A 25,200-nucleotide genomic window follows, 5' to 3' on the forward strand; every position below is an offset into this window, starting at 1 on the left:
GATGTGATGTATTTCCGAGATCGGGGAGGGATCACGCATCAATAGAAGCCTCGGGTCATCTGGACCCCATACGAGAGCACGAGGGTTTAAAACCAAACTATGGAACTGAATCCTGGGAGACGTGAATCGTTGCATCTCTACTGCATGTTTTTATTCAAAGTGTCAAACAGGTTTGCTAAATTTAAGGATTTAGCTTTTAATATTTTATTACATACAGGGATTTATTTGAGCCAAATAAAAGGTTTTTCATTATTGTTACTTGCCTATTAGCAAACTTTAAAAATGTTTTTTTTAATTTGTGTTTGTTTGTTGTTGCTTTGTAATACAAAAATCAAAACTGTGACCTAAAAATCAAAGTTTGAACCAAATTGTGGGTTAAATTAATCTTTAATTAAAAATAAATAAAAGTGTCCAGAGTTAAAAACTGCACTGTAAAAAGTTAAACATTGTATCAATTAAGATCTGTAATTTGTTACATTTAAAAATACTCATTTTTATCAAATTAAAATTTTCGGCTGAGTAAACTATCAATTTAAATTCTTAATTTGATAAAAAACTAACTATTGTAAATAACAGAACTTTTGTTAATTGATAAAATGTTTCACTTTTTACAGAGTAGAATCAGCTTCTCTCCCAAAAAATTAATTTAGAATTTTTTTTTAAATGGGTTGAGTTTACAGGTTTACAAATCCTTACAGATTGCACAAATATCAGCTACCAAAATGATTATTTTAGCTCAGAAGAAAACACAAATATGAAGAAGAGAGGATTCTAAAATATCTGCAGCTCGTTGTTTTAACTGAGTTACCTGTTATTCTATTTGCTCTTTTCCTCTTTTATTACTTTCTAGTTTCTTCTGTGAAGTGCAGTATCATTTGTTTCAGCTAAATCGGATTTTTAATTCTTATAAAACATGTTTTTAGTCACATTTTTGCTGAAAAACTCCCCAATTCTTAAAAGTTTAAAGCTGAAAGAGGCCATAAAGCTTTGATTCTGTTTGGACATGTGACCCATTAGTCTTCTGATAGCAAAGCTTTTCTGCTTGAACGTTCCGGAAATCCCTGCAGCTTCTGCCGCTCCCACATCTCCGAGTGGATAATGCGCATCACAAATCCAGAGTTTCATTTTTCAGGCTCAGAGCAGAAGCTCGGCCTCGCCGATCCGCTGTCATCCTGATGTATGGCTCGCCGCGCGCTCGCACAAAGTCACGCTGCCCTTTAGGTGACCCGCTATTTTTCAACAATGCTCCAACTCAAATAGCAGCAAGGAGGTTCCGAACACGAGCTCGGTTTGAGGCCTCCGGGGAGGCGTCGGTGTGTCGGCGCTCTGTCTCGGGACACAACCGGCGTCTTCTGTTCTGCTTCCCTCACACATTATCACATCCCTGTTGGTCCATTTCTGTTCCCCGGGATAACTCTAAACCTGAAACTAGAGAAAGATCCTCAGTATCGGATGGAGACTTCCTTTAAGGACGTTCGCACTTTGTTAGCGCACGCTCGTAAATGTTGGGAGGAAGGTCATAAACTGACTGCCTGATAACCGCCGCGGTTCACAGAAAACAAAGCAGAATATCTGAAAGACAGTCAAAACGTTTCTGCTTTAAAGTTTAAAATAAAAATGAAGGAAAAACACAAGAAAAGACCTAAAAAAAAGTAAAATAACCCTCAAGTTCATGATATGTATGTTTAATGTTTGTTTAACCCTTTATCACATGACGCATAAACACAAAATATAACTTCTCAACCATTAACACAATAATTCCAGCAGATTCTGAAGGAGAAAAGCGGCTCGTACACTGTAAGAAAAGAAATATTGGATCAGTTAAGAAAAGACCTGTAATTTGATACATTTAATGACATAAATTAAAATTTTGACTTAATGGTTTACTACACTTTAAAATGTAATTTGATAAAAACTATTTTTTAAATGTAACGAATGACAAAACTTTTCTGAATTGATCTGATGTTTCACTTTTTACAGTAAATCAAAGAACATAAACACAGGAGCTCGGCGTTAAAGGGTTAAAAACAAACCTAAAATGAACTGAAAGTGTGTCATTCATCAACAATTAATGAGTATTCCACAAGCTCAATTCTTTTCTTTTGAGGTCTTTCTGATGTGTAAGTATTGTTGTCTTGAGTCGTTTCTTTACTTGAGCTTCTACTTTTCATGCTCGCTAATGTTGGTGCAGTGAAGTTCTTCACCAAAATGTAAAACTTCTGTTTTTATTAAAGTTTGGGTGGGGGTAAAAAGGGCCTCTCGAACAGAGAAGTTCACGTTTTGACTGAATTACTGATCCTGTGGCTCCAAAACAAGCCCAAACCATGAACCTACACCACTGTGCTTAGTTGGATTTGTGAGTTTTGCTCCACTTTAACTCTTCACATACAACTGCAGGGGCAGATACGCTTCAGTAAACAGTACAAAAAGACTGCTTGTCCAGTGTGAACTCTGGATTTAAACCGTGTTCAAGAACCCGCGTTTAGCCTGTTATTTATCTTACCCAGTGTGAACGTTTCACTAAACCTTTAAAGCCTTTTTATGGTGGACATTCTTCCCAGACTTGACTTCTCCTGACCAGCAAACTGACCAAACTTCAGCTCTCATGTCTTTACTTCTGTTCATAATCTAATTAGCAGCTTCCAGCTGTGATCAATGGAAGCAGTTAGAGGCTCTTGTCCACTATTATTCTCTTATTTTAACTTACACTCTATTTAACACTGCAGTAATGGACACTAATGACCTTTTTAATTGGACTTTGTGTTTGCATGATTTCAAGACTCTTTCATGTTGAGAGAAAATGCATTGGATCAGCATTAGGCATTAGTTAAGCATTAATTACTGTTTGATGCCGTTTCTACAAAGACTTTTTTTCTACATGGGAATCAGAAGACACAAAAGGCTGTTTTAATCAGAGGGATTCCCCCTTTTTACCGGCACTAACCGGCTGAGCGGCTATAACTACCCCTCACTCGCCCCTTCTGCCACCCTGGTCAGTGCTGCATGTGACAAATTCATTAAAAAAAAAACATTTTTCAAAATGGCGGCTTTTCTCTTGGTTTATCTCCATAGCAACCATTTTATTTTTTGGTCACCTGGGGATGACGAACAAATCTATGTTATTTTTAGAAGATTCAGTAAAAGTACATTTTTGGATTTCCTTGGCAACTGAGTTTTTGAGTTAACTACCCCCATATTCCTACTATATTGTATGTCATGTTGTTTCCTTCAGCTTGAGCTGGGGAATAATTTATGTAATTTTCACAATATTTCGGTAAAAATATGTGAGCAAGTGCATGGGTGACGACGTCTGTCTTTAATTCTCTTTTCGGTCATTTGTGCGGAACGGTTCATCAGATAGAGCACAACATAAGTATGAAAGGATTTCAGTATTTTGTATAATTGTTTAGTAAATATTTTATAATCTTATAATTGTTTGATTTAAGGGACAAAAAGAAAACATATTGGCCTTAAAATACCTTTAATTAATTGCGTTAAGAAAAAAAAAATCAGAAAAAATCAAAATCATGACTTTAAAACTGTGAATGGAATCGTGATTGAATTGTTACATCCCTACAAATCAAGAATTATACACATAAATCAAATGAGACTATAGTCTCTCCATATTATCAGAACACAGTGGATTCATAAAGTCTCAAAATGTTCATATTTAATAGTATTTTACTTTGGAAAATCGGTGATGTCATATAAAAAGTAGTGAGCATGCTGTCAAAATTGCTTTTAAAATCGCTTTTTAGTAGTTATAAGAGAATTCAGACATAACCCATGATGGCTGCAGGGCATAAAAACAGAAGAAGAACTCTGGAGGAGCCTCATAGCACCTGTTCCTCTCACCGTCATGGTCAGAAACACCCCAGAGGGGTGACCCCAGAGGGGTGACCCCAGAGGGGCCCCAACAGGAGCTTAGCCACATTACAGCCACAGCGCTAATCTGATGACGTCCTGAAACGCGAATGCTTGGAGGTTCTCTGAGAGGAAGATACTCCAGGAGGAAAATAAAACATGAAACCGTGACAGCCGATTTTTATAACCCAATTAAAGCTCCTTCCTGTAACGCTCTGATAAGAGCCAGCCTCCCGCCACTTCCTGCCGCGTCCCTCTTTACCTCTTTGGCCACGCCGTGCCACTGCTGATGGCTGACGCACATGTCCATCCGCTCTTTGTGGAAGAACTTGCACTTCTCTGGAACCAGGAGAACATCGCTCACAAACTCCCCCACTAAAAAGCAGGAAAAAGAAATACATATTTCAGTCACATCACTGCCAACATTAGAGGGAATAAATCACCGCATGGGGCTAAAAAAGGAATACTGAATGAGATGAAAGAATTGAATATTTAATGGAGGAGTGGCTCTTTACACATCGGTGTAAATCAGAGCGGGCGCTCGACACTCCAGCACCTGCGCGGCCGCCGTGGATTCATGCAGCTGTGACTCGACGGAGGAAATCCGCTCTCGTGCTGCCACTTTTGTTAGGAAGTCGAGTCATCGCGGCTCTTAATGAGCGCCGCTTTAAAAGGAGGAGTTCATCTAGCGGGGAGGATTTATTCACGGAGGCCAACTGACAGAAAGCTAATCTGATTGAGAGGCATCCTGTGACTCTCTGAATAGATCCAGGCAGAAAACCCTGTGAGGAGGAGGTTCAGGAGGAGACTCTGCCAGGAAAACAGAAAGCTCAATGAGTGGTTAGTTTTGCTCTAATACACGAGTCAAAGTCAAGGCCCGGGGGCCGGATCAATCCAGCCCTCCAAATCCTTTTATATTACTGTGATTAATGGCTCCATCTTATTTTGCGCTTATTTCTAACTTGTATATTTTTGACAATATATATTTAAGTTATTTAAGGTTTAAGTTGATTTATTCTGGAATAATAGTCCTGCCTGTTTTTATTCATGTTTATGTTGAAAGGTTCCAGCTTTAAAGTTTTCAAAAATTCACACTTTGCTAGCTTTTTGGACTATTTTGGCATTAACTAAGATTCTTTAGGTTGTTTTGGAGTTAAGCTAATATTTCAGCTACATGCTAGATGTTTTGGCTAATCCAGGCTTTTCTTTTTAAGGTTTATTTAGGCTGTTTGGAATTATGCTAATATTTACATGCTAACTTTTTTGGCTAGTTTAGGCTTTTTTCCATTTTTTAGACTATTTTGAAGTTTAGCTATTTAGCTATTTTTTTAAGTTTTTTAGGCTAATTTGGCATTTAGCTAATATTTTAGCTGGCTATTAGCTTCAGCCCTTTTAGCTATCAGAACTAGCATCTTCAGCAGCCACATTCAGCTGACAGCATTCACACTAGCATTATCCCAGGTAATGCTATACATTTGGTTCATGATTATGTTAAAAAGTTACAGTTTTAAAGTTTTAAAAAATTTGTTTTAGAATGTTCAATAAAAGTTTATCTTGTTCGGCCTGCGAACTAAGCAGTGTTTTGGATTTTGGTTCCTTGTGCGATTGAGTTTGACACCCCTGCTCTAGTAGATTTAGGAGGAAATACTCAAATACTCAGTAAATTTTTGGTTTGAGACACATGCTGTGGTGAAGCGGTCGACCTCAGATTGAAAGGTCCCAGGTTGGATTCCTGTCAAAATGTATTATATGTAAATGTATGTAAATGCAGGGGGTAGTGAATTTCCAAGCACTCTGAATGCCCACTAAATAATAAACTGCAGAGTAATTGATTATATCAAACTTTTGAGTTATTTTTTTATGTTTTTTTAACTATTAATTTTTTTTTTTTTTTTTACATGAAATGAGTGGTCTGTCAAACTGCTTTCAATTTTTTTTTAAAATATATAATCATTGTGATTTCGAGCCCCTCCAGCAGATGGCGCCCTAGGCGGCCGCCTGTGTCGCCTATGCCCTGGCTCCACAGCCTGCTGCTCTGCTCCCTGCCTTCTTTGGTGAGGTCTCCTCTGACTTTAATACCTAGCAGGTGCTAATTAAGATCATTTGTCCCACCTGCCAGGTGAGCAGAAGGGCAGGGCATGTTGAAAAGGTGCAGCACAGCAGCAGCAGGACGTAACACACCATATGGCCACTTTCACCACGTTGTAATTTTGGCAGTAATTGTAGAAAAAGGAAAACATCTGCCCATCCCGCGTGAAGAAGTTCACTGCCAACTCCTTCAGAGATTGTAAACCTTGTTTTCAGATGTTTTATCTTTGTTTTACATCATTACAAGCTTTTCTCAAAATCAGTCAATATTTTTTTGTCCGATTAAGAGCTAGAATCTAGAAAAAAGGAAATTATTACTAAAATGATTTAAAATTCCTTTGCTCCAAACTCTTGACAATTCTAAAATTAAAAGAAAACCTCAAATTTTGGTTCAAAAAGCTTACAAATGTCATTTTAGAGTAACAAAAAAAAACATTCATTGTCATTATTTTGAAAATAAAAATGTAGATTATAAGAATAAGTGCCAGTTTTGGATTTTATCAGGATTTATTGAAATGGAGCAACTTAAACTCAGATTATATTCTTATTTTGTTCACATTTTGTCCTAAAATGAGTCATTTCCACTTATTACACTAGTTTTTGCCACTGTAAATAAACTACAGTTAGGCTTACAAGAACAAAAAAAATACAAACTATTTGCTTTCTAGCGAATAAATACTTATTGTAAAGGGATGGAGGGAATGTTGCTGCTTCCATATCCTGTTAACATAAGGAAGAAATGAAGAAATACTTTATATTTTTGTGCTTAACCTGTTCATTTATTCAGAGCAGAAATATTCCTGAACTTGCTCCTCAGATCAGTTTTTTGTTTTATTTTAAAAAAGGTTCACGTACGTAGCTCAGCTGCAGAACCACAGAGACTGACGTTTACTTTTTTACTAAAGGAATTAAATCAATTCTAGCAGTGAACTTCTTAAACTTATTCTTATATTTTTGAATTCCTCTTTTGAACTCTTTGTTTCTAGATTTTGATATCTTATTAAAAGATTTCCTTAAAATTATTTAGTTACTTATCTCATTGTTTTCCTCTGAAGATTAGTGTTCTTTTTCCAATTTTTAGGCAACCTCTTTTTTAATAGCTCAGCTTTGACATTGTTGGGTTTTAAAACTCAGAAAACTACTTGGTATTTGCAGTGAATGTAAAACAGTATGTGTTGGGGGGGAATAAAAAACGCATTAAAATATAGATTGTTTCCCCTAAAACTAGGAACAGTTTGCTGTTTTACCCCTAAAAAAGAAAAATAAAGGATTGCATTTGTGTAGTTATTGGTATCTTAAAATATCAGCACATTGAAGATAAATAAGTTTGCAGGATTGCCACAAGGAAGATCACAGGTTATTTATTCAGTAAAAATGTGATTTTAGCATCTAAAAATGCCAGAATTTGCACATTTATATCATTTTTCTTTATTTGCTTCATTTTTTTTAAGTATAAAACAACAAAATCAAGAAGTTACTCAGTATATGAGTAGTATTTTTTTAACTTGAGTAATTATTGGATTGCCTTTTTTAAGGAGTATTATATTTTATCATTTTATATTCACAAGGTTTTAGGTGGAAGCAGAGATTTGGCGGTGCAGGCTGGGATCGGCCGTGGAACCCCTTATTTTGTGGTGCTCTGTAAGTTCGGGTGAGGCGGTGCTGCTGGAGCGTGGGACGGGTGGACAGAGGTAAGAAAAAAAAACAGTGTTTGGGAAAATGAGAGGGCTGGAGAGGAAGAGGAGTGAGCTGGAAATAGCAAAGGGATCAGCAGCTCCTGGAGCCCCGCCCCCTTAACCCCCCCACAGCAAATGAGCACACACCCACACTCACCGACACGCACAAAGTTACAGTGACATTGATTAAAAAGCTGCAAATACATCAACTCCCAGGTCGACAAACTTTCATCTCTAATTTTAGTTCTTAACCATCATCCTGATGACTTCGACAGAGGTGGATGTCAAAAGTGGTCACATGATTCTCTGGTTTCTATAGAAACGGTTCGGCAGAACATGAGGGTACACTTGAGCAAATGAAGAAAAAGAAGCCATGTCAGTGCACTGACTAACCACTAGGTGGCTTGTTTAACTCAATGAAATAATTCATTGTATCATATTTGATACACATATTTCTGAAACTGTAGTTCATCTTCCTTCCACTAGGGGCAGTAGAAAGACTTTTCCTGCTCATTTAAAAATGGCTGCCTCCATGAAATCTCAAAAACACTTTAGTTTGACTAATTTTCAAACTGTATAGTGAGAATAACTTATCCATTGTTTATTTTTTAAGGACTACTTGCTTTATTGAAAGAATAAAAAAATTGTTGATAATTAATTATTTAAAATACAGTTATACCGTGTTAAAACGTGTGGATATCAAATTTGAGACTATACTTGAAGGGTTTTTTTCCTGAACATTAATGTCAATTTTTTTGAATCTTTAAATTAACTAAATAATGTCAATATTAATCAATACAATATAAATTACATAATTGATATTGTAGCTCATGAAAAATATATTTCAACATTTTTAGTGGATTTCAAAGAGATAAAACATCCTAATTTAAAAATAATAAATTTTCAATCTATACTTTGATGCAGTGAGCTTTATAGAGTTATTAAGCAGGTCAGTATTTATTACACTCGAATAAAAGATTTTTAAAACCTTGTCAGCTAATCAAAAATAAATATTTTATAAACCTTTCAAATTCGTTTCTTTTCACACTAAAATGAGGCGGACATTTTGATAATCAGATAATCACTGAGTTCTTCCTGGTAATGCTTCAGCAGCTTCTCTGTTTCACCAGTTTTTAGGAAAATAAACAGTTGTGCCTCAATTATATTTGTCAGAATAACCCATTTTTAACATGTTCTTGATAATCTTATTTTTTCATTTTATTGTTTTTCTTTATTGCAAGTTTTAAACTGACCAATCAGATCCCTAAATGAAAGCAGGTGGCTGAACGTTTGATTTACAGATTATGTGTAGCTCACTTTCAAATGGTAGGGGGTGTGGCCTTCCAACAAGCTCACTCCTGATTGGATGACATTAAACTCAGACTGACTGGGACCAATCACTGCTGATGGGTGATGTCTGGTTCCAACATGGTGACGTCCATAGAGCAAAAAATGGATTGACTTCATTTTCTTGGAAGACAGTCTCTATGTTGAGTTTTTAACTGTCAATCAAAGGGACATGTTCCAGTTTGAGGAATTTTGATCTTAGATATGAGAAAATAGACACAGGAACATCATCATATGAAATCTAACCATAAAAGCAAAAGAAACCAAAATGATTTCTTGTTGAATTTTTCAGTATCAAGCCACCTTGTGGTTACTTGGTGAATTATATTTATGATATTTATTATATTTATTACAATTTGGAAGTTGAAGGTTTCCGTAGGATCTGAAATGATTTGCTTTTTTTCTCTCTTATGACAATATTTACATATTTTTCATTTTTTCCGTCTTAGTCTTGAATAAAAAAAATTCTTTATATGATTCTTTGCCAACAACATAGCACTGAAAATGACCCTTTTTGAGCAGCAACACATTTTTCTGTTGATATTTTTGGCCCGATGACTGTCAGTGCTACACTTTGATGACATCTACTGTTGCTTAGGACCGCAGAGGTCCCCCCCCAGAGAGTCTCATGACTCTCACACCCTCCATGACCTGACTCAGCCCTTAAACTCTCATCTATTGTGTTTCCCTTAATCTCCTGATAAAAACTGAGTCACATTCAGTTGGTAGGAACTTGGATTTCTTTTTTTAAGTGCAAATGAAAAAGGTTTTTCTCAGACAACAACACAAGCAGAAAAACCTCAAGTGTTGATTCCAGGCTGTGAGGTTTTGTTCACTTTTGTATTGTGATTTGGCAGAAATGTGATCTGCAGACAGGATTACCTGAAGCGTGTATGAATAAAACCAGGACATTTGTGCTCCACTTCTGGTTTCAGTGTTCTCATGACCTAATAGTCAACACAATTAATGTTTCGGTCCTGGTTTGTGTCCACTAAATGACTCAGGTATTTCCTAAATACTGAAAACCCACTCCAATGTATTAATAGTTATTGTGTTTTTAACATAATTAAGAAAGCTACTGGGAATGCTTTGAAAATGGATCCAAAGACGATCGGGGAGGGTCTTCAAAGAATGCAAAAAATTCTTAAATGTGCCAAAAAAAAGGTAGAAGTTTGTTCAGAAGATGTAAGGACTCTTACTTCAGCTCTACATTTAATGTCCAAGACGGACAAAAGAAAAGAAAACATTTTGTTCTCAAATGTTAAATTTATTCATTTTTATCAGTTGTTTATCACAAAAATTGTAAAAAGTCACGAAAGAACAGCTTTAGATGACCATTTTGACATAAATACTACAAACAAGTTTGATTACTTGTGGGGGATTTTAAGAGAGTATTCAGACTAGACAAGTCGGTTGGTCCGGATCGAGTCCTGAACCTTAAATTTGGTGTTTTTTCAGACCGTCATTTACCTGAGATGTCTCCAAAGTAAAGCTTGTAAACAAAACTATGTGACTAGAGATCTATTCAGTCATTGGCCAGGAATTACGAGGGAGGGGCAAAGCAACGAGAGAAAGATTAGCGTATATCTTCTAATAGTGGCCGTCTCAAATAGACGAATGGAAATGAACCAAGACCACCTAGAAAGATGGATCTGAGAGCGGTTCCTGGTCCTAGATCAGGGTCTGCTCGGATGTATTCAGACTGAAAATTTGTTCTGGATTATCAAGAGAAACAAACACTGGTTCACTTTAAGAGAACCAAATGAGTCTGAATACACCCTCAGTTATTTTATAGTAAAAGATAAAATTCATTAATTGCACAAAAATAATGCTCCCAGCTGGGTTGGGTTCTGTGGTTCAATAGATTACCATCTTTAGTAAAAGACCTATCCTTTAGTAGCCACCATGTTCGACTACATACTAGCAGGCTCATATCCTCTTTTCTGCAGGAAATTTCCTCACTTTGTTCGGGACGTTTGGCTGCACGTCTCCTTCTTCCACACAGGATGAATAAAAGGCCTCAGGGGTAATCCTCCGCTGTTTGATGAAGACATCGCGCTCCAGGGATTAGAAAGTCGTGGATCAAAAACCTCATTCATTCACCCTCAGAAGCTTTGTTTGGGGACAGAAAACATGGAAAGACGGGATTCGTTTCTGTCTTTTTTTCTTCCTTTCCGGCTATTATTCATCTAAACCTATTAACGTGACATGGGTGCTGGTTTGGGCCCATTAATCTCATCCTTCAAGCCTCGGCCCACCTTCCTTTGGTACATATCATTTCGTTTTGATTGGACTATAATTACTGCGGAGTGGTGAGCCTCTGATGTCCATTTCTCTGGAAGATTAGCTCAGCCGGCATTCGCCATCCCATCGGAAAGGAGACAGAGCCCTGACAAAATGGGTTGGGGCGGTGAGGTGTGGTCGAGTGTCAGCAGAACGCTGTGTTCGGAGGCAAATGATCGCAGCCTCCAACTGAGACCCCGACACGCTCCATTAGAGAATTATTCAGACACTCTGCTGCTTGCCAACTCTGGATGTTTCCCTCTCCATCTTCCCCCTGAAGTCAAGCAGATTTGAGGCAGAAATGTGCAATACTACTCTGAAGGCCCCCTCTAAGATCCTGAAGTGTCAGTTATGCAACAAAATTTTGCTTAATGATTCAAGGTTTTTCAATATACTTAAATATTTTACTTTAAAAACAAAAATGTTGGCCTTAAATTCTGAAAATGTTCATATTAACATCTAGATTTACAATAATATGCCCAATTTCTTTATTATTCATTTTCCTAAAACTTTATTTAAACACTCACCTGTCCGATTTTTTTATTGACCAAAACGTTTTATCAAGTTTAAAACTGTCTCTGCTCGTGAGACAAACAAACATTTCCTTAAACTGATGCTCAACTTAAGAAACATGATTTTTATACACTGTAAATCCAAAAAAATACAATATTTGTTTTATTTAATTTGTAAAATAGTTCAAAATAAGAGTACATCTACATTTAATCAAACGCTAAAGTTGGTTTTCTTTCTAATCAAACACATTTCCAGCAACTGTTTCTGAACACGAGGGACCAAAAAAGCAATAAAAATGTGAATACTTTAAACCATCAGAACTTTAAAGTTTTATCTTTTACAATGTTGGACATACAGGTCCTTGACTGTCAGGTTTGGCATGTAAAAAGTGTTTGTTTTGGCTAAAACAAAGTATATAAAAGCCTAAATCTAATGTTTTATTTAAAAAATGTTAATTGTACACAATTTTATTAAATGTAAATGCCTTCCATTTAACCTTTAATGTTTTTCCCGTTTGTCTACGGTTTATTTTGTGTTAAAATGTGACATAAACCCGCACTTTACAGACAAAACGTGAGGCATGCAGTAGCACTGTTTCGACAGAGAGGGCGCTCGGGAGTTCGCTTTTGTTCTTCACCCGCCACTAATAAAGTTTATTCGAAAAGTCCGTATTTTGCTTTGACTGACTGTAAAAATGGCGGATTTAATCTAATAAAAAATGATGAACAACACGTCTTTATGGAGACTTCTATAACTAAGAGAAAATAATGAGGCTTTTTACGCTAAAGTCGTGGAGATTTTTGTCCAGGAGAAACGAATGGACTTCATTTCCAGGTGAGAGCGTCCTCAACGGCAATTAAATGTAACACTCATCTTAGTTTTTTTTTTTAATTTTCTTCTACATATATTCATCAAAATGTCTTTCTCATTGCTAAGGTTATGGTGCATGTTTGTGGGACACATCACATGTTCCTTGATAATTATTTTAAATTTTATTAAAACAAAATGTTCCCACAGTTAGGGGCTTCAATAACACAATACCAAAAATAATTTTAATTTCAATTTGAACTTTTATTTAAAATTTAATTTAGACATTAGGAGGGGGATAATAGAAAAATTGCAGTTTTAAGGGCTACTCCAGACTGATTTGCTATTATTGAAACTATTTTCAAACATTTTTTTCCTCTTTGTTTCTGTAGATTTGATCTAAAGAAATGGATTTATTCAGAAACTACATGTTTTAGCATTTTGAAATATAGGAGGAACATAAAATGTTCTTGAATGACCCGTGTAGATCTCTCGCTTGTTTGTGCCTCCCCAGCCAACCTTGACCGCACGTCACTGCTCTAATCATCCTCCGTGTCTTCCATGCATTCTAATGACATGTACACAGACACATGTAGCCATCAGGCTGAAAACAAGTGGCAGTAGCTCCTCCCACACGCGGCTGGGGCGTCAAGCGTATGAACACATTTTTGGACAGGCGTCTAGCTAAAGTATCATAAATTGCCTGAAAAGTTGATACAGTTAAAAAGTGCAATCTATTGATAAGACAATTCATTTACATCTGATTTTTATTAGCATCATATGAATATGTGTTGAATTAGCAACTCTTAACAGTCACTTAGCAACAACCCCCAAACAACCCGAGAGAACTGTCCGCCTCTGCAGACAGGACAGAAATCATTTCTTCTTCAAGGCTTTTGCATGAATCTCTAATGATTTGATAATAATAATAAAAAAAACACAATCTTTTGAAAAATTTAATTGGCAAAAGACCCTTCTGGCAAATCTGATCTTCTGAAAACCAAATTTGTGTTGTTAGAAAACATTTTTTTTAATAGAAATTTTAATGAACATTTTAAACAAAAAAATAATATATTTTTTTAATATTGGCTTGAAATTTCCTTAAATTACAGTCACTTTTGAAATCCTGAATTTTGTAAATTTTAGCAATAAAAATTCAGTAAAACATGTCAGCATTGGCTGCTGAACCTCCCAATGAACGGATGAAGTATAAAATAGATCAAAACGTTGAATTTCTGAAAGGTTCTGGAAAGTTTTTGGAACCTCAGAACTGTAAGGAAGTAAGAGGAGCCACACTTTGGACAGAAATGACACCAGAGACCTTCAGCCACAAACTGTCATCTGAGCTGTGTGTTTGCCGTCCAATGAATTTCCCCAAACCTCCTCTACGTTTGCCAAAAAATGCTCTTGAATGGTAGCCCATTTCACAGTCCAGTGCCACTGCTAATGGCTTTTTCATCCCAGAAAGCAGCACAACTCAATCAGCAGGAGGACGGGCGCCGAGAGCCAGCAGGCTTTGAAGTGCTGGACAGGATGTGAGCCTCGTCTGGTACAGTCGCAAGGCTCTGTCTCCGGTTGTGTTGGAGCTCAGCAGAGCTGTTGTTCCAACATGTGACATTTCAGGAGCTGCGGTGTTGATAACAGGGATGTTGGGAAAAGGGGGCAGGGTGTTTGGGATGGCTCAGACAGTTGGACAAATGAGGAGTAATAAAGCAGGCCTTCTCGCAGAAGCTCCCTTCCTGACCCTGTGTGTCTGTGTGAGTTTATGGCCACTGTCAGGGAGGAAAAAAAAAAAACTATTGTGCTTTATTGCTCCACAGGCCTCCCAGAAATAATAGATCTGCTCAATCTGCAGCTCAAGGCCAGAATTAGTCAAGTGAATCAGCCCGGTATTATCCCATGCCACCTCTGCCTCACGCGCAGATGACTCATAAGCTCTTCTCTCGCCGCCATGAACAAAAGGCTAATAAAGCAGAAGAAGAGGGCAAAACACCATCCAAGTCTCCCACGAGCTTACCTAAGCACTTGAAAGGCACCACGATGTGGTCATGCCCTTTGCAGACCTTCTTCTCCCTCCTGCACCAGTTCTTGATTTGAATTGGTTGGTTAGCTTCCACCACGTTTGTGATTTGGAGCTCGGGATACACCTGCAGGGAGAAGAAGAGGCCATCCATGAAAACAAGTAAAATGAGGGGCTACTTTAGTCCAGCTTTACACTGCAAAAATAAATCCCCTTTGAAGAAATAAGTAAAAAAAATCTTCCTGCTAAAGCAAAAATCCGATCATCTTTTGATCTATTCTCAAAGTGTTCCCAGTGGTCTTTTAAAGCGTAACCAAACACTAAATCAACTTTCTATAAATGGGGCTTTAAAAGTGCAACCTGCTGGTCCTTGCCACATTTTGACCATTTAAAATAAACTTGTTTAATTCCTGAAGTAATAGTCTGTGTGTGGCCCCCTACGGGTTGAAATGTGGTATTACAGTTGAATTTTATGATTGGTCAACTGGTTTAAATCCCAGAATATTTCAGAAGTTTCATGTCACCATGCTCTATAGATCCGGTATAAAAGCCCCGCCCATTTTTGATTCAGTAACGGTCGGTCGTTGTCGTGTTAGCTTTAGCATGGCTCGTAGGTGTTTTGCCTTCGGTCGTCAAAAATCTACTGGTTGAACAACTTATCAGTGGACTTGGAAGTTAGACAACAGAGGTTTAGTGCATTTGGCATTGAATCCAGGGAACTCCATCCTGGTGGTGGATTTGCAATAAACCTTTCTCTCAGGATTGTTTGCTTAATACATTAGCCTTTATTAGCTGTGATGCTAGCGTCATTTTACCTCTCTCAGATACGGGTCCCCTTTGGTCTGGACTAATACTGGGAGATAAGATGATACATATTGTCTGGGAGATAGAAAAGTGTCTATTGTGCCATTTCTCTTCTATCGTTTATAACCTAATTTGATCAATAAATATGCCAAATATATCATTAAATAGTCCAAACCTCGTCAGCGTCTACACAAAAAATGTATACAAGTGAAAATAAAGAGAAATTAAAAAGAGATTCTTCGCAGAGAAACTCCGTCTTGTGATTTTGCGATGTAAAGCTGCTTTACGTTCTTTGATTCGCCCTTACACAAGTTTTACGACAGGCTTTACGCTATTTAACACGAGTGCAGAACGATGGACGCAGACACACCAATGCAGGCAGCCCAAGAAGAAGCACTTTTAGCAAAAGAGAATTATGATCAGGCCGTTTTTAGCCAAAAACCAAAAACCTGTATTGTTTTCTAGGACGTAGCTTCTGCAGGAGCTCCATTTGCCCTATCCCCAGGGGGAGCGGTGAGCTGCAGAAACAGCCACGCCCAGTAACCATTTCATGGTTTAACTCCCCAGTCCGACCCTTAATGCTGAGTGTCAAACAGGGATTCATTAAGTTCCTTTTCCACCTACAAGCTTTATCCTTAATGACAACAATTTGAACAAAGGAATACTCTCCTCTATCATCAGAAAGATACCACAAGAACATGCTGAAAACACTGTTTTCATCAGAGTTGGTGTTCAAATAAGCAAAAAATTGTGTGGTCAGAAAAATGAATTCCTATTTTAAGAAAAAAAATTCTACTTACTAACACATTTTCTTCTATTACAATTTGCAATTGAAATACTTTCATGTTTTTTCTCTTCTTGAGAGACAGAAACACGTTTCAGTTTTTGCAGTGTAGGGAACCATAAGTAGGGGTTCAACCTCCAAATAAATGCTTTGTATCCTTTTAGACTCTCTGCTCTTCCAAAAAAAACAACAAAAAAAACACAAAAGTTCACGATCTTTTTTCCAAATGCCACCAAAATGTCATCAAATAATTACAAGCGCGGCTCCGGATGAGTGATGCTTTTGCACCAGTGAAACTTCATCACAGCTAACACTTTAGAAGGCTTCTCTGCAGGCAGACGCAGAGAAGAAAAGTGAGGCAGTCCTTTACTGTACAGAAAAACATGCCCTTTTTTATCTTAGTGGCATCCAGGAGAGTCTGTAATTGAGGCACTGAACCACCCACCACGCTGGAAATGATGTCTGTCTTGGCAGAGCAGCTCAATTGCTTCCGTGATGACACATGACAGTGAAAGAAATGACTTTACCGGCTCGTCGCGAGATCCACGTTCACACCGATGTCCCACACTGCAAACTATGGGATACGTGCAAAGATTTAAACTCTTGTTTTTAGACATTCAAAACCATTTCACTATGTTGAAAGTCGCTTTAAATTCTGAAAGCTTTTTCTCAAGATTTGTTTGTCTCTGAGATCTAGAAAGAAGAACATTGATATGAAAATGATTCAAAAACCTGGTTTAAGACTCAAACTTAAATTAATTTAAAGTTCCATGAACTTAGTCTGGCATTCAGGTCATTATTTAGGACACAAAAATTAGATTTATGTTCCAAGAATAAGTGCATATTTAACATTTTATAAGTATTTATTAAGATGGGCCAACTTGTACTATGATTGTATTCACATTTGGCTCTAAAATGAGTCAATTCCACTTATTATATTAGTCACTGTAGTAAAAAAAAACTAAAAATAGGTTTTTAAAAACTCAAAAAATACAAATCATTTGCTTTGAATAGCAAAAAGATGCTTATTATAGGCTGTATGACATGCAATTTGAAGTAATTCTATCTCACACTTAGTATTTTTAGTTTCTTTTTCCCTTTTAGAATGCTTGTGTGAAACTCCATGTTTCTACTTATTATCAAATTACTTGTTAAGTAAAAATGACCTCCTTCATAGACGGATAATTTTACTACTTTCTAGTGATTTTCTACTTAAGATTGATGTATTTTTAGTCTATCTCAAGTCTGAACTTCTTAGATTACTTTAGGTTTTTGTTATAAAACTGAACTTTTTGATGTTTCTACCACTAAATGGTTCCAAAGACTTTTACCAACAAGTAGATTCAGTGATAATTCACTAATGCTGACAAACCTAATGGGGTTTGATATAATTCATGGGTTTCTGCACAGTAAGGCTGGTATATTGGTGGACTGTGACATCTTGCAACTAAGAAACTACACTTTTCACTTTGGGATTGAAATTCATTTAAACTCAAAAGCATTTGGAACCAAGTGCAGTTCCTTTAGTCACCACCAGGAGCTGGTTCCACAACCCTTCCCTCTTCATTCATGCTAAAACTGAATCTTAAAAAAGCAAAAAGACCATTATTTCAAGAAACCATGTCTTATTTTCTGTCTCTAAAGAAAAATAATCTATTCAAGGATCTTTTTCAAAAGCAAAAATATCTTGGTTTCAGAGAACTTTTCTACAAAAAAAGTTTTTGATAAATGTGCGATCTACATTTTGTGATTATTATTACAGACTTGCATCCCGTTATTTTCCCAGTTTTCCCATCTGTGGTGGTGAGAGCATTTATCTTCTCATCATTCTTTTCCATTGATGTTCGAACAGCAACATTGTGGTCTTTGCTCTAAATCGGTCCTACTCATCTGTACCGCCTTTTATTATTAGGAGAATACAGGGTTTGGATTTTTTATTAATTTGGTTTCATTTTTTTAACTTCTCAGTTACTTGTTGTTTTTAAAGTTGAGGTCGTGGCATCACCATGGCAACGCTGTGTTTTGGAGGACACAGACTGCTTTGCTTTGTTTACATCACAAGAGATTATTGTGTTTACACCAGAAAAACAAACTGTAAACCAAAAAAAAAAAAAAGACTAAAATGTGACTGAAGGACACTGAAGTCCAGCTTTGACAGCATTTGAGTTTAACTTTTTACTGATAAAAGACCTTCTCTTATTACCTTTTGATCTATTTTCAAATTTGATCTTTTAATTATGATTATAACAATTTTGGCCAAAATCAAAAAACCTGTGTAAGACTTAGTTTTTATTTCCCAACATCCATCTGTTTACATGCTCTCCCACTAGCTTACAGCCCCTCACACCCCCAACCTAACATTACAACGAAAACAATATCAGAGCCATCCAGAATCAGATGCTGCTCAGACAAGAAAAACAAAGACGTACATGAGTCTGTCTGCAGGTGGAGGCATCAGAAGTATATAAATGTGATCTTATAAATATGAATGATCTTTTTCAAACTACTTTTTTTTCGTCTGCTCCTGATTCACAAAGATTTGAGTTACTTTGAACTTAATTTTCTTTCTATGCCCTCCATGATCAGAGAAATACCATAAAAACATGTTAAAAGCAGCATTTTCATCAGTGAGTCTTTGACCCTTTAACACCGGAGCTCCAGTGTTTGTTTTCTTAGAGCCGCTTTTCTCCTTCAGAATCGGCTGGAATTACGTTGATCGTGTTAACGGTTGAAAAGTTAAAGTATGTTTAAGATTTTGTGTTTTAGCGTCACCTGCGATGCCTCAGATTTTAAAGGGTTAAAGCAAAACTAAAGCAGAAACATGCAGACATAATCTACATTTCTGGTTTATTATATATGACGGTTTAGAGTTTGGTTATCTGCTTAAAAAACTGACCTAAAATGAAGTCAATTTAGTTTAAAATAATCAACGTTTTATGATTATTGATCATTCCTGTAAACACCAGATGATGGTGCTATTTCGTTTGGCTGATTTTTGTCACATTTTAAACTTTTATCTTAATAATTTGTAAGGTAAAAGGATTTTAATCTATATCAATTCCTCGTCTCATCTCTCAGTGATGTGACTAACTCTGACTCCTCCCTCTGTCCGGGACCTTATCACCCGTGGCGTGGACGGGATGGGCGTGCGTGGGTGCTGCTGCGACTCACCTCCTGACAGTACTCCAGCACGCCCTCTTTGGTTCTTATGCAGCTCTTGGTTCCGGACGGGTCGGGTTCCCAGCGGCCGGTCTGAATGTTGACGTGCATGTTGAGCTTTCCACAGAACATGGCCACCTGCGGTTCAGCCACCGCAAAGCCCGTACCGGCGTTGGCAGCCAACGCCTGCAGAGACAAAGAAGAAGAAGAAAGAGGGTTGAGTCGCTGAAAATCCCACCAAAGCCGGCAGACTTGAGCAACTCCCCGCCTCGGGCCACATGAATCAGATTCGTCTCTTGTGCTGCAACAGATTACTGTACAAGATGTGATGGAATTACATCAGATTTTTGGGACTGCAGCTCAGAACTGCTGCAGTGCTGACGGAGCAGAGCAGTTCAGACAGGAGACTAATTAAATGGACCCAGGAAACGCTTGACGAAGATGATGATGAAGCGAGTGGAGGTCGGCTTGATTCTAGGATTTTTTTTTTTTCGTGATGCTGTAATACAGAGGTGTCAAACTGAATCGCACAAGAGGACAAAATCCAAAACACACTTTAGGTCGCAGGCCGAACAGGATAAACATTTATTGAACACTCTAAAACAAAATTTTGAAACTGTAACTTTTTAACATCATTATGAACTAGATATACAGCTTTACCTGTAATAATGCTAGTGTGAATGCTGTAAGCTGAATTTGGCCGCTGAAGATGCTAGTGCTGATAGCTGAAGATGCTGAAATTGATAGCTAAAAACGCTGAAGCTGATAATGAGCTAAAATATAAGCTAAACGCCAAATTAGTCTAAAAACAAACAAAAAACCTTAGGTTAGCTAAAACAGCTAGCATGTAGCTGAAAAAATAGCTAAACTTCAAAATAGCCTTAAAAAATACAAAATAAAAGCCTAAATTGGCCAAAACAGCTGGCATGTGGCTGAAAAAATATCTAAACTTCAAAGTAGGCTATAAAACAAAAAAGGATAAATTAGCTAAACTCCAAAACTGTCTATAAAAAGCTAAAAAAAAAAACTAAATTAGCAAAAACAGCTAGCATGTAGCTGAAATAATAACTAAACTTCAAAATAGCCTAAAAAATCTTAGTAAATGCCAATTTTTAAAAAGTTTAAAACCATAACTTTTTAACATAATTATGAATAATAAAAAGGCAGGAATATTAGTCCAGAAAAAATTAACTTAAACCTTAAACAACTTTCAATATTTTACTCTCCATAAAAATATATTTTGTTAAAATTGTACAAGTTAAAAATAAGTGAAAGATAACATCGGGTCATCAATAACAATAAAATAAAATGATCTGGAGGGCCAGATCTGGCCCTCGGGCCTTGACTTTGACATGTGCTGTAATGTCTCATAAGACAGAGCTTTGCAGGCACAAAACCCCGGGGACCCACATGTTTCCACCAAGGTACATCACATCTTCTTCAACGTAAACACTGAGGCCTCCTTCCACCACAAGTCAGGAACCTTGGAAATATTTATGATAGTTTTTATCAAATCCCATCTCCTCCCTGCTCACCGCTCCTCCCTTCAAACACGCGAGCTAATCTGCCATCTTCACCCCGTCTTTATTTACTGAACTATGCGGCCCCTCCCACTGCAATCAGGAAGGATGCAGCCTTTCCGCCGCCGCCGCCTCCCCTCTTCGGTCCATGGCCACATTCAAAGCGACCATCAGCTTTCAAGTGACTCTGCGAAGCACCAGCCCGCCGCCATAACTCAGGGTGGTGATGCGTTTCTGCATTCCAAACCAGCCAAAACACTCCCACCGGGAGCCTGCAGACAGGAAGTGGAACCGATCCCCTTCTTGATTTTCATAATGTTATCAGACTGAGCAAACAGGCTGCAGCCTCGGAGGCAGATCAAAGGACCGAGCCGGGACTGTTGGACAGCTGTCCGACCGTCTGCTCGGCCCTCAGCCTGTAGGGGACGCAGACAGAGGTGTCCTCTGTAGCACCCAGCCAAGGACAAAACCGCTGAAGGGGGAGATGGTCGTTTTATTCCACGAGGGTCTCGCCCTGATTGGCTGCAGGACTGACAAAAACAAAGCAAGTGCTGCGTAACTGGAGTAAAACCGGGCGTCCACGCCAACTCCAGCTTCCAAAACACATTTTAACCCACATTTTCACTCGCTGATGAAAGTAAACATGCCGTGAGCAGAATTCCTAAACCTCAGGAGGACTGGCTGTTGGAAATCCAGGCATTAAGAGATCTCATTAAGCAGCCTCGTTCGCCTGTCTGTCCTCTCTTTGTGAGTCATTCTCAGGCCGTACGAGAGGCAGAGAGGTGGGGAGGAAACCGGGACGCGATTACATCAGGCAGGGCCATAATGGGGGCATTCACAACCTGGCAAAAACGACAATGTTAAGGAGCACGGTGCTGGTGCTGACCCGCCGACCCGCTGAATCCCTGTTTGTCTCAGGACTTTCTCCATTCGTCAAGTGCAACAAAAGGGGGAGGCGAAGTGGAGAAAGTTAATGCCACAGCCTTTAATCTGCAGTCACATGCTTGTTTAGCGCACGAGAAAAGAGCTGAACGGAGATGAGCACAAGAACTGGCAGCGGGGGGGGGTTGTTAAAGAGAGTTGTTGATCATTTACCGTTCCAGACCTGGAGGTTCTGTAAAACCACAAACAGGACTGTGAGCACTCTCTGAATAACCAGGAGCAAGGCTTTCAGACCGCACACAACCTGACCTTTGAAGCATGACTACAAATGTTGCTCCAAAGTCCACAAGGAGGATTACAGCAGGACATTTCTTGCTGGTGCCGGTAACTCAGAGTTCTGTAGAAATTGGAGGAATTTTCCAGAGTTTTATTCACACCTTCCTAAAATAGCCTCTGTTTTTTTGCCTCAATGCCAAAATAAAAAAATTTTTTTTTTTGGTGGAACCAGATGCACCTGGTGTGTCCAAAACTAAACAACTGCTATAACCACACTCCCCTGTACGGGTACTGCAGGTTTTTTGGGTTGTTGGGACCGTGGAAGGCTACACTTAAGGTGTCATAAATTGGAGAGTATGATTGTCGCATGTGGCAAGTGTATCGTGAAGTATTTGTAAGGCTAATGTAGGTTGCAGGTACATATGACGTATAGGTGATGCTATTGTACGGCGCCCTAGTACGGTGCAAGTACTGGTTCCGTACTGATTGCACGCAAATCCTCCAAGCACAGGATACTCTGAAGGGTATTGACCAGTAAGTAAAATGTTTGGCTTAATTTGGTGTACCGTCTCCATCCATCCATCTTCTTCTGCTCATCTGGGACTGGGTCATGTCTAAGCAAAGATACCCAGACTTCCTCTAGCTCTTCTTGGGGGGGGGGGACCCTGAAATATCCCAAGGCTAGCCAAGAGCCTCTCCACCGTGTCCTGGGTCTTCCCCGGGACCTCCACCTAGTGCAGGGGTCTGCAACCTGCGGCTCCAGATCCACATGTGGCTCTTTTATCTCTCCGTGGTGGCTCCTGGGCCAAACATAAAATAAGTCAGGGGGACTGCTGACCCAGCCAGGACTGCCTAACCAAAACTACCTAGAGAAAACAAATAAACAAAGCCCACAAACTAAGACTACCAAGGTCCAACCCCAAACTAAAATAACAAAACCCAGCTGTGTAAGACTGCTGAGGACAAAGAGGGGAAAACATAATTCATATTCACAAAGATTAACTAAAGTAAGACTGTACGGCTCCTTCTAGGTTTTAAACAGTAGAAAACGAGCCCAAATGGCTCCTTTACTGTTAGAACTACTGGGACATGCCCGGAACACCTCCCCAGGAGGCATCCAGGAGGCGTCCAGACCAGATGCCCGAGCCACCTCAACTGGCTCTTTTCTTTACCGTCTAATTTCTTAATAACAGTCAGGAGTGCACACTTTTCATGTGAACAGCACTCACCAGTACTGGCGTTGTACGACACACCTGCATCTCACCTATGTCACCCTTACTTATCCTTCCCTGTAGCGCAAGTGTTTGCTTTGACACGTCTCTTGCAGGATTGATATTTCGTGTGGGCCATCTGTGTGCCTCGTACACGTTTTCGGTCATAGACAGCCCATTTCCACCCACGACCTAAGGTGTTTTTTGGATTTCGGCCCCCTGTGTGATTGAGTTTGACACCCCTGATCTAAAGAAACAAAAAGCCAAATGTACAGCACCCTGTAACCCTTGTGCTGTCCTAGGTATGTTGACGTTGGGAGTAGGGTCATTTGGACCCCACAAGACAGCGAGCTGAACATTTTTTTTTCTTTAATGATTCTTGATTTTCTCTGGTGTTCATGGCAGACATGAAATCCTGTCCACCTTTATCCACATTTCTCATGTCAATGTAAGGCTTGGGTCATCTGGACCCCATAAGATAGCACAAGGTTAAGGATTTTTAGCTTTAACTCTCGTCAAGCAGCTGATTGTTTTGTGAATCTTGGTTAAAATAACTCAACAGGCTTTCAAGCTTATTGACGCTAAAGATTGCTCAAAGATCTGCAAGATGACTCATCAAGATTAGTCAGGATAAAACACTGAAACAGACTTATCTACATGTTTAGATCATTTCTGTAAATATATTATAAATGTTTTTTTTAATTTTAGGCTCAGTGTTGCTATGAGAGACGGTTTTCGGAAAATTTGTCACCCCACCTCAAATGAGAGGCTCCTGTCCTCTCATTACTGACTCACTGTGAGATGTAATATCATGTGTAAGTGTGAACACCTGCTGCTCTGGAAAGGCTTGTCGGCAGAGGGGGAGACAAAAGAGGTGGAAGCTGGGGAAAAGGGAGATGAAGGAGAGCTCGGGAAAAGGAAGGAGTAAACAGTTTTTCCACACGGTTCGGTGAACGCTTGAATGCGGTTCCCAAATAAAAGCAGACTGCAGGCGCGAGGAGCAGAGGCAGGCCGGCTGCCACAGATGCTCGTCAAAATGCTGCGTGGGATGCAGATCACTCGGCATGTTTTCACTCCGCGCTGCAAACAGTTATTCTGCTGCAGTCCCAGTCTGCCTCCGGCACACAAACATGTTTTTATTGGTCTGCTCTGCGGGGCCTCCAGCCAAATCTGGCCTCAAAGACGCCGGGAATAATAGTTGTAGAGGAAAGTGTGGCAACAAAACGCCTTACCTGGTAAAATGTGAAGTGCAGGAAGGTTCTGTGTTTTATTTTCTCCTTTTTAATTGTTTTTTGACTCTTTTTCTGCTTCGGTTTTGCTGGAACTTTCTTTGCTTGCTGAGAGTGATTAACTGAGTCAAGTGGAAGCGAGAGCCTTAACGAGAAAAGGCTGCACGCGCCGCAGCTGCACTGAAAGAACGACTAATCACAAAAAAACTAGAGCAAATTAAGGCTTTGCAGTGATGGATAATTCAGCTCGGGCAATTTCCAAGCCTGTGGTGGATGTTTTATCGCAGCTTCACAACAGAAGGCAGAAAATGGCTTTCATTAAAAGTTCTGAAAATAAGGAAGTGAAGCCTGACATCTGAAGCAAGCTGACAGTACGCAGAGCTGCAGGAGTAAATAACAGACAGAGAAAAACAGACAGCTGGGATTTTCTTTAATGAGGTTTAGAGAAGCCTGGATAGGTCGAGGTCAGCTGGCTCACCGTGAAGCACCTGGACCAGATCCAAAGGAGCTAATCTGGTCATTTGTGATTCCAGGTGGACCACTTGGGACAGCGGTGAACGGTGACGAAGCAGAAACGTAAAAGCATGACGGGGCAGGTTCCGATGAGCACAAAGACGCAGGTAAGACCTGCACGTCTGCCAAAACAAACCCAGGAGTTCATTTTCTCTGCCGCCAGACGAGCTCATAAACACAGCCGCGCCTGCTTGATATTTTTGACACGTTTTGGTCCATTGCCC

The 25,200-nt window shown here is 38.9% G+C and overlaps 2 protein-coding genes across 6 annotated transcripts in view; one reads left to right on the forward strand and one right to left on the reverse strand.

Annotated features, from left to right (window-relative positions):
- The window catches only part of aplp2 (amyloid beta (A4) precursor-like protein 2), an 87,551-nt gene that overhangs the window by 29,032 nt on the left and 33,319 nt on the right, over positions 1 to 25,200 (reverse strand). For all 5 annotated transcript variants that reach the window (XM_024276419.2, XM_024276417.2, XM_024276418.2 and 2 more), the window contains exons 2-4: positions 19,358 to 19,531; positions 14,596 to 14,725; positions 4,127 to 4,239 (exon numbers count right to left, since the gene is read on the reverse strand). In XM_024276419.2, coding sequence (XP_024132187.1) covers positions 4,127 to 4,239; positions 14,596 to 14,725; positions 19,358 to 19,531 — 417 coding nt within the window. The remainder of the gene's footprint in view (positions 1 to 4,126; positions 4,240 to 14,595; positions 14,726 to 19,357; positions 19,532 to 25,200) is intronic.
- Positions 12,275 to 25,200, forward strand: part of prdm10 (PR domain containing 10) — a 71,194-nt gene continuing 58,268 nt past the window's right edge. The window contains exons 1-2 of the mRNA XM_024276411.2: positions 12,275 to 12,605; positions 24,997 to 25,083. The gene's annotated coding sequence lies outside the window, so the exon portion shown is untranslated. The remainder of the gene's footprint in view (positions 12,606 to 24,996; positions 25,084 to 25,200) is intronic.

The sequence above is a fragment of the Oryzias melastigma genome, linkage group LG13 (assembly GCF_002922805.2).
Source record: "Oryzias melastigma strain HK-1 linkage group LG13, ASM292280v2, whole genome shotgun sequence".
NCBI classification, from domain to species: domain Eukaryota; kingdom Metazoa; phylum Chordata; class Actinopteri; order Beloniformes; family Adrianichthyidae; genus Oryzias; species Oryzias melastigma.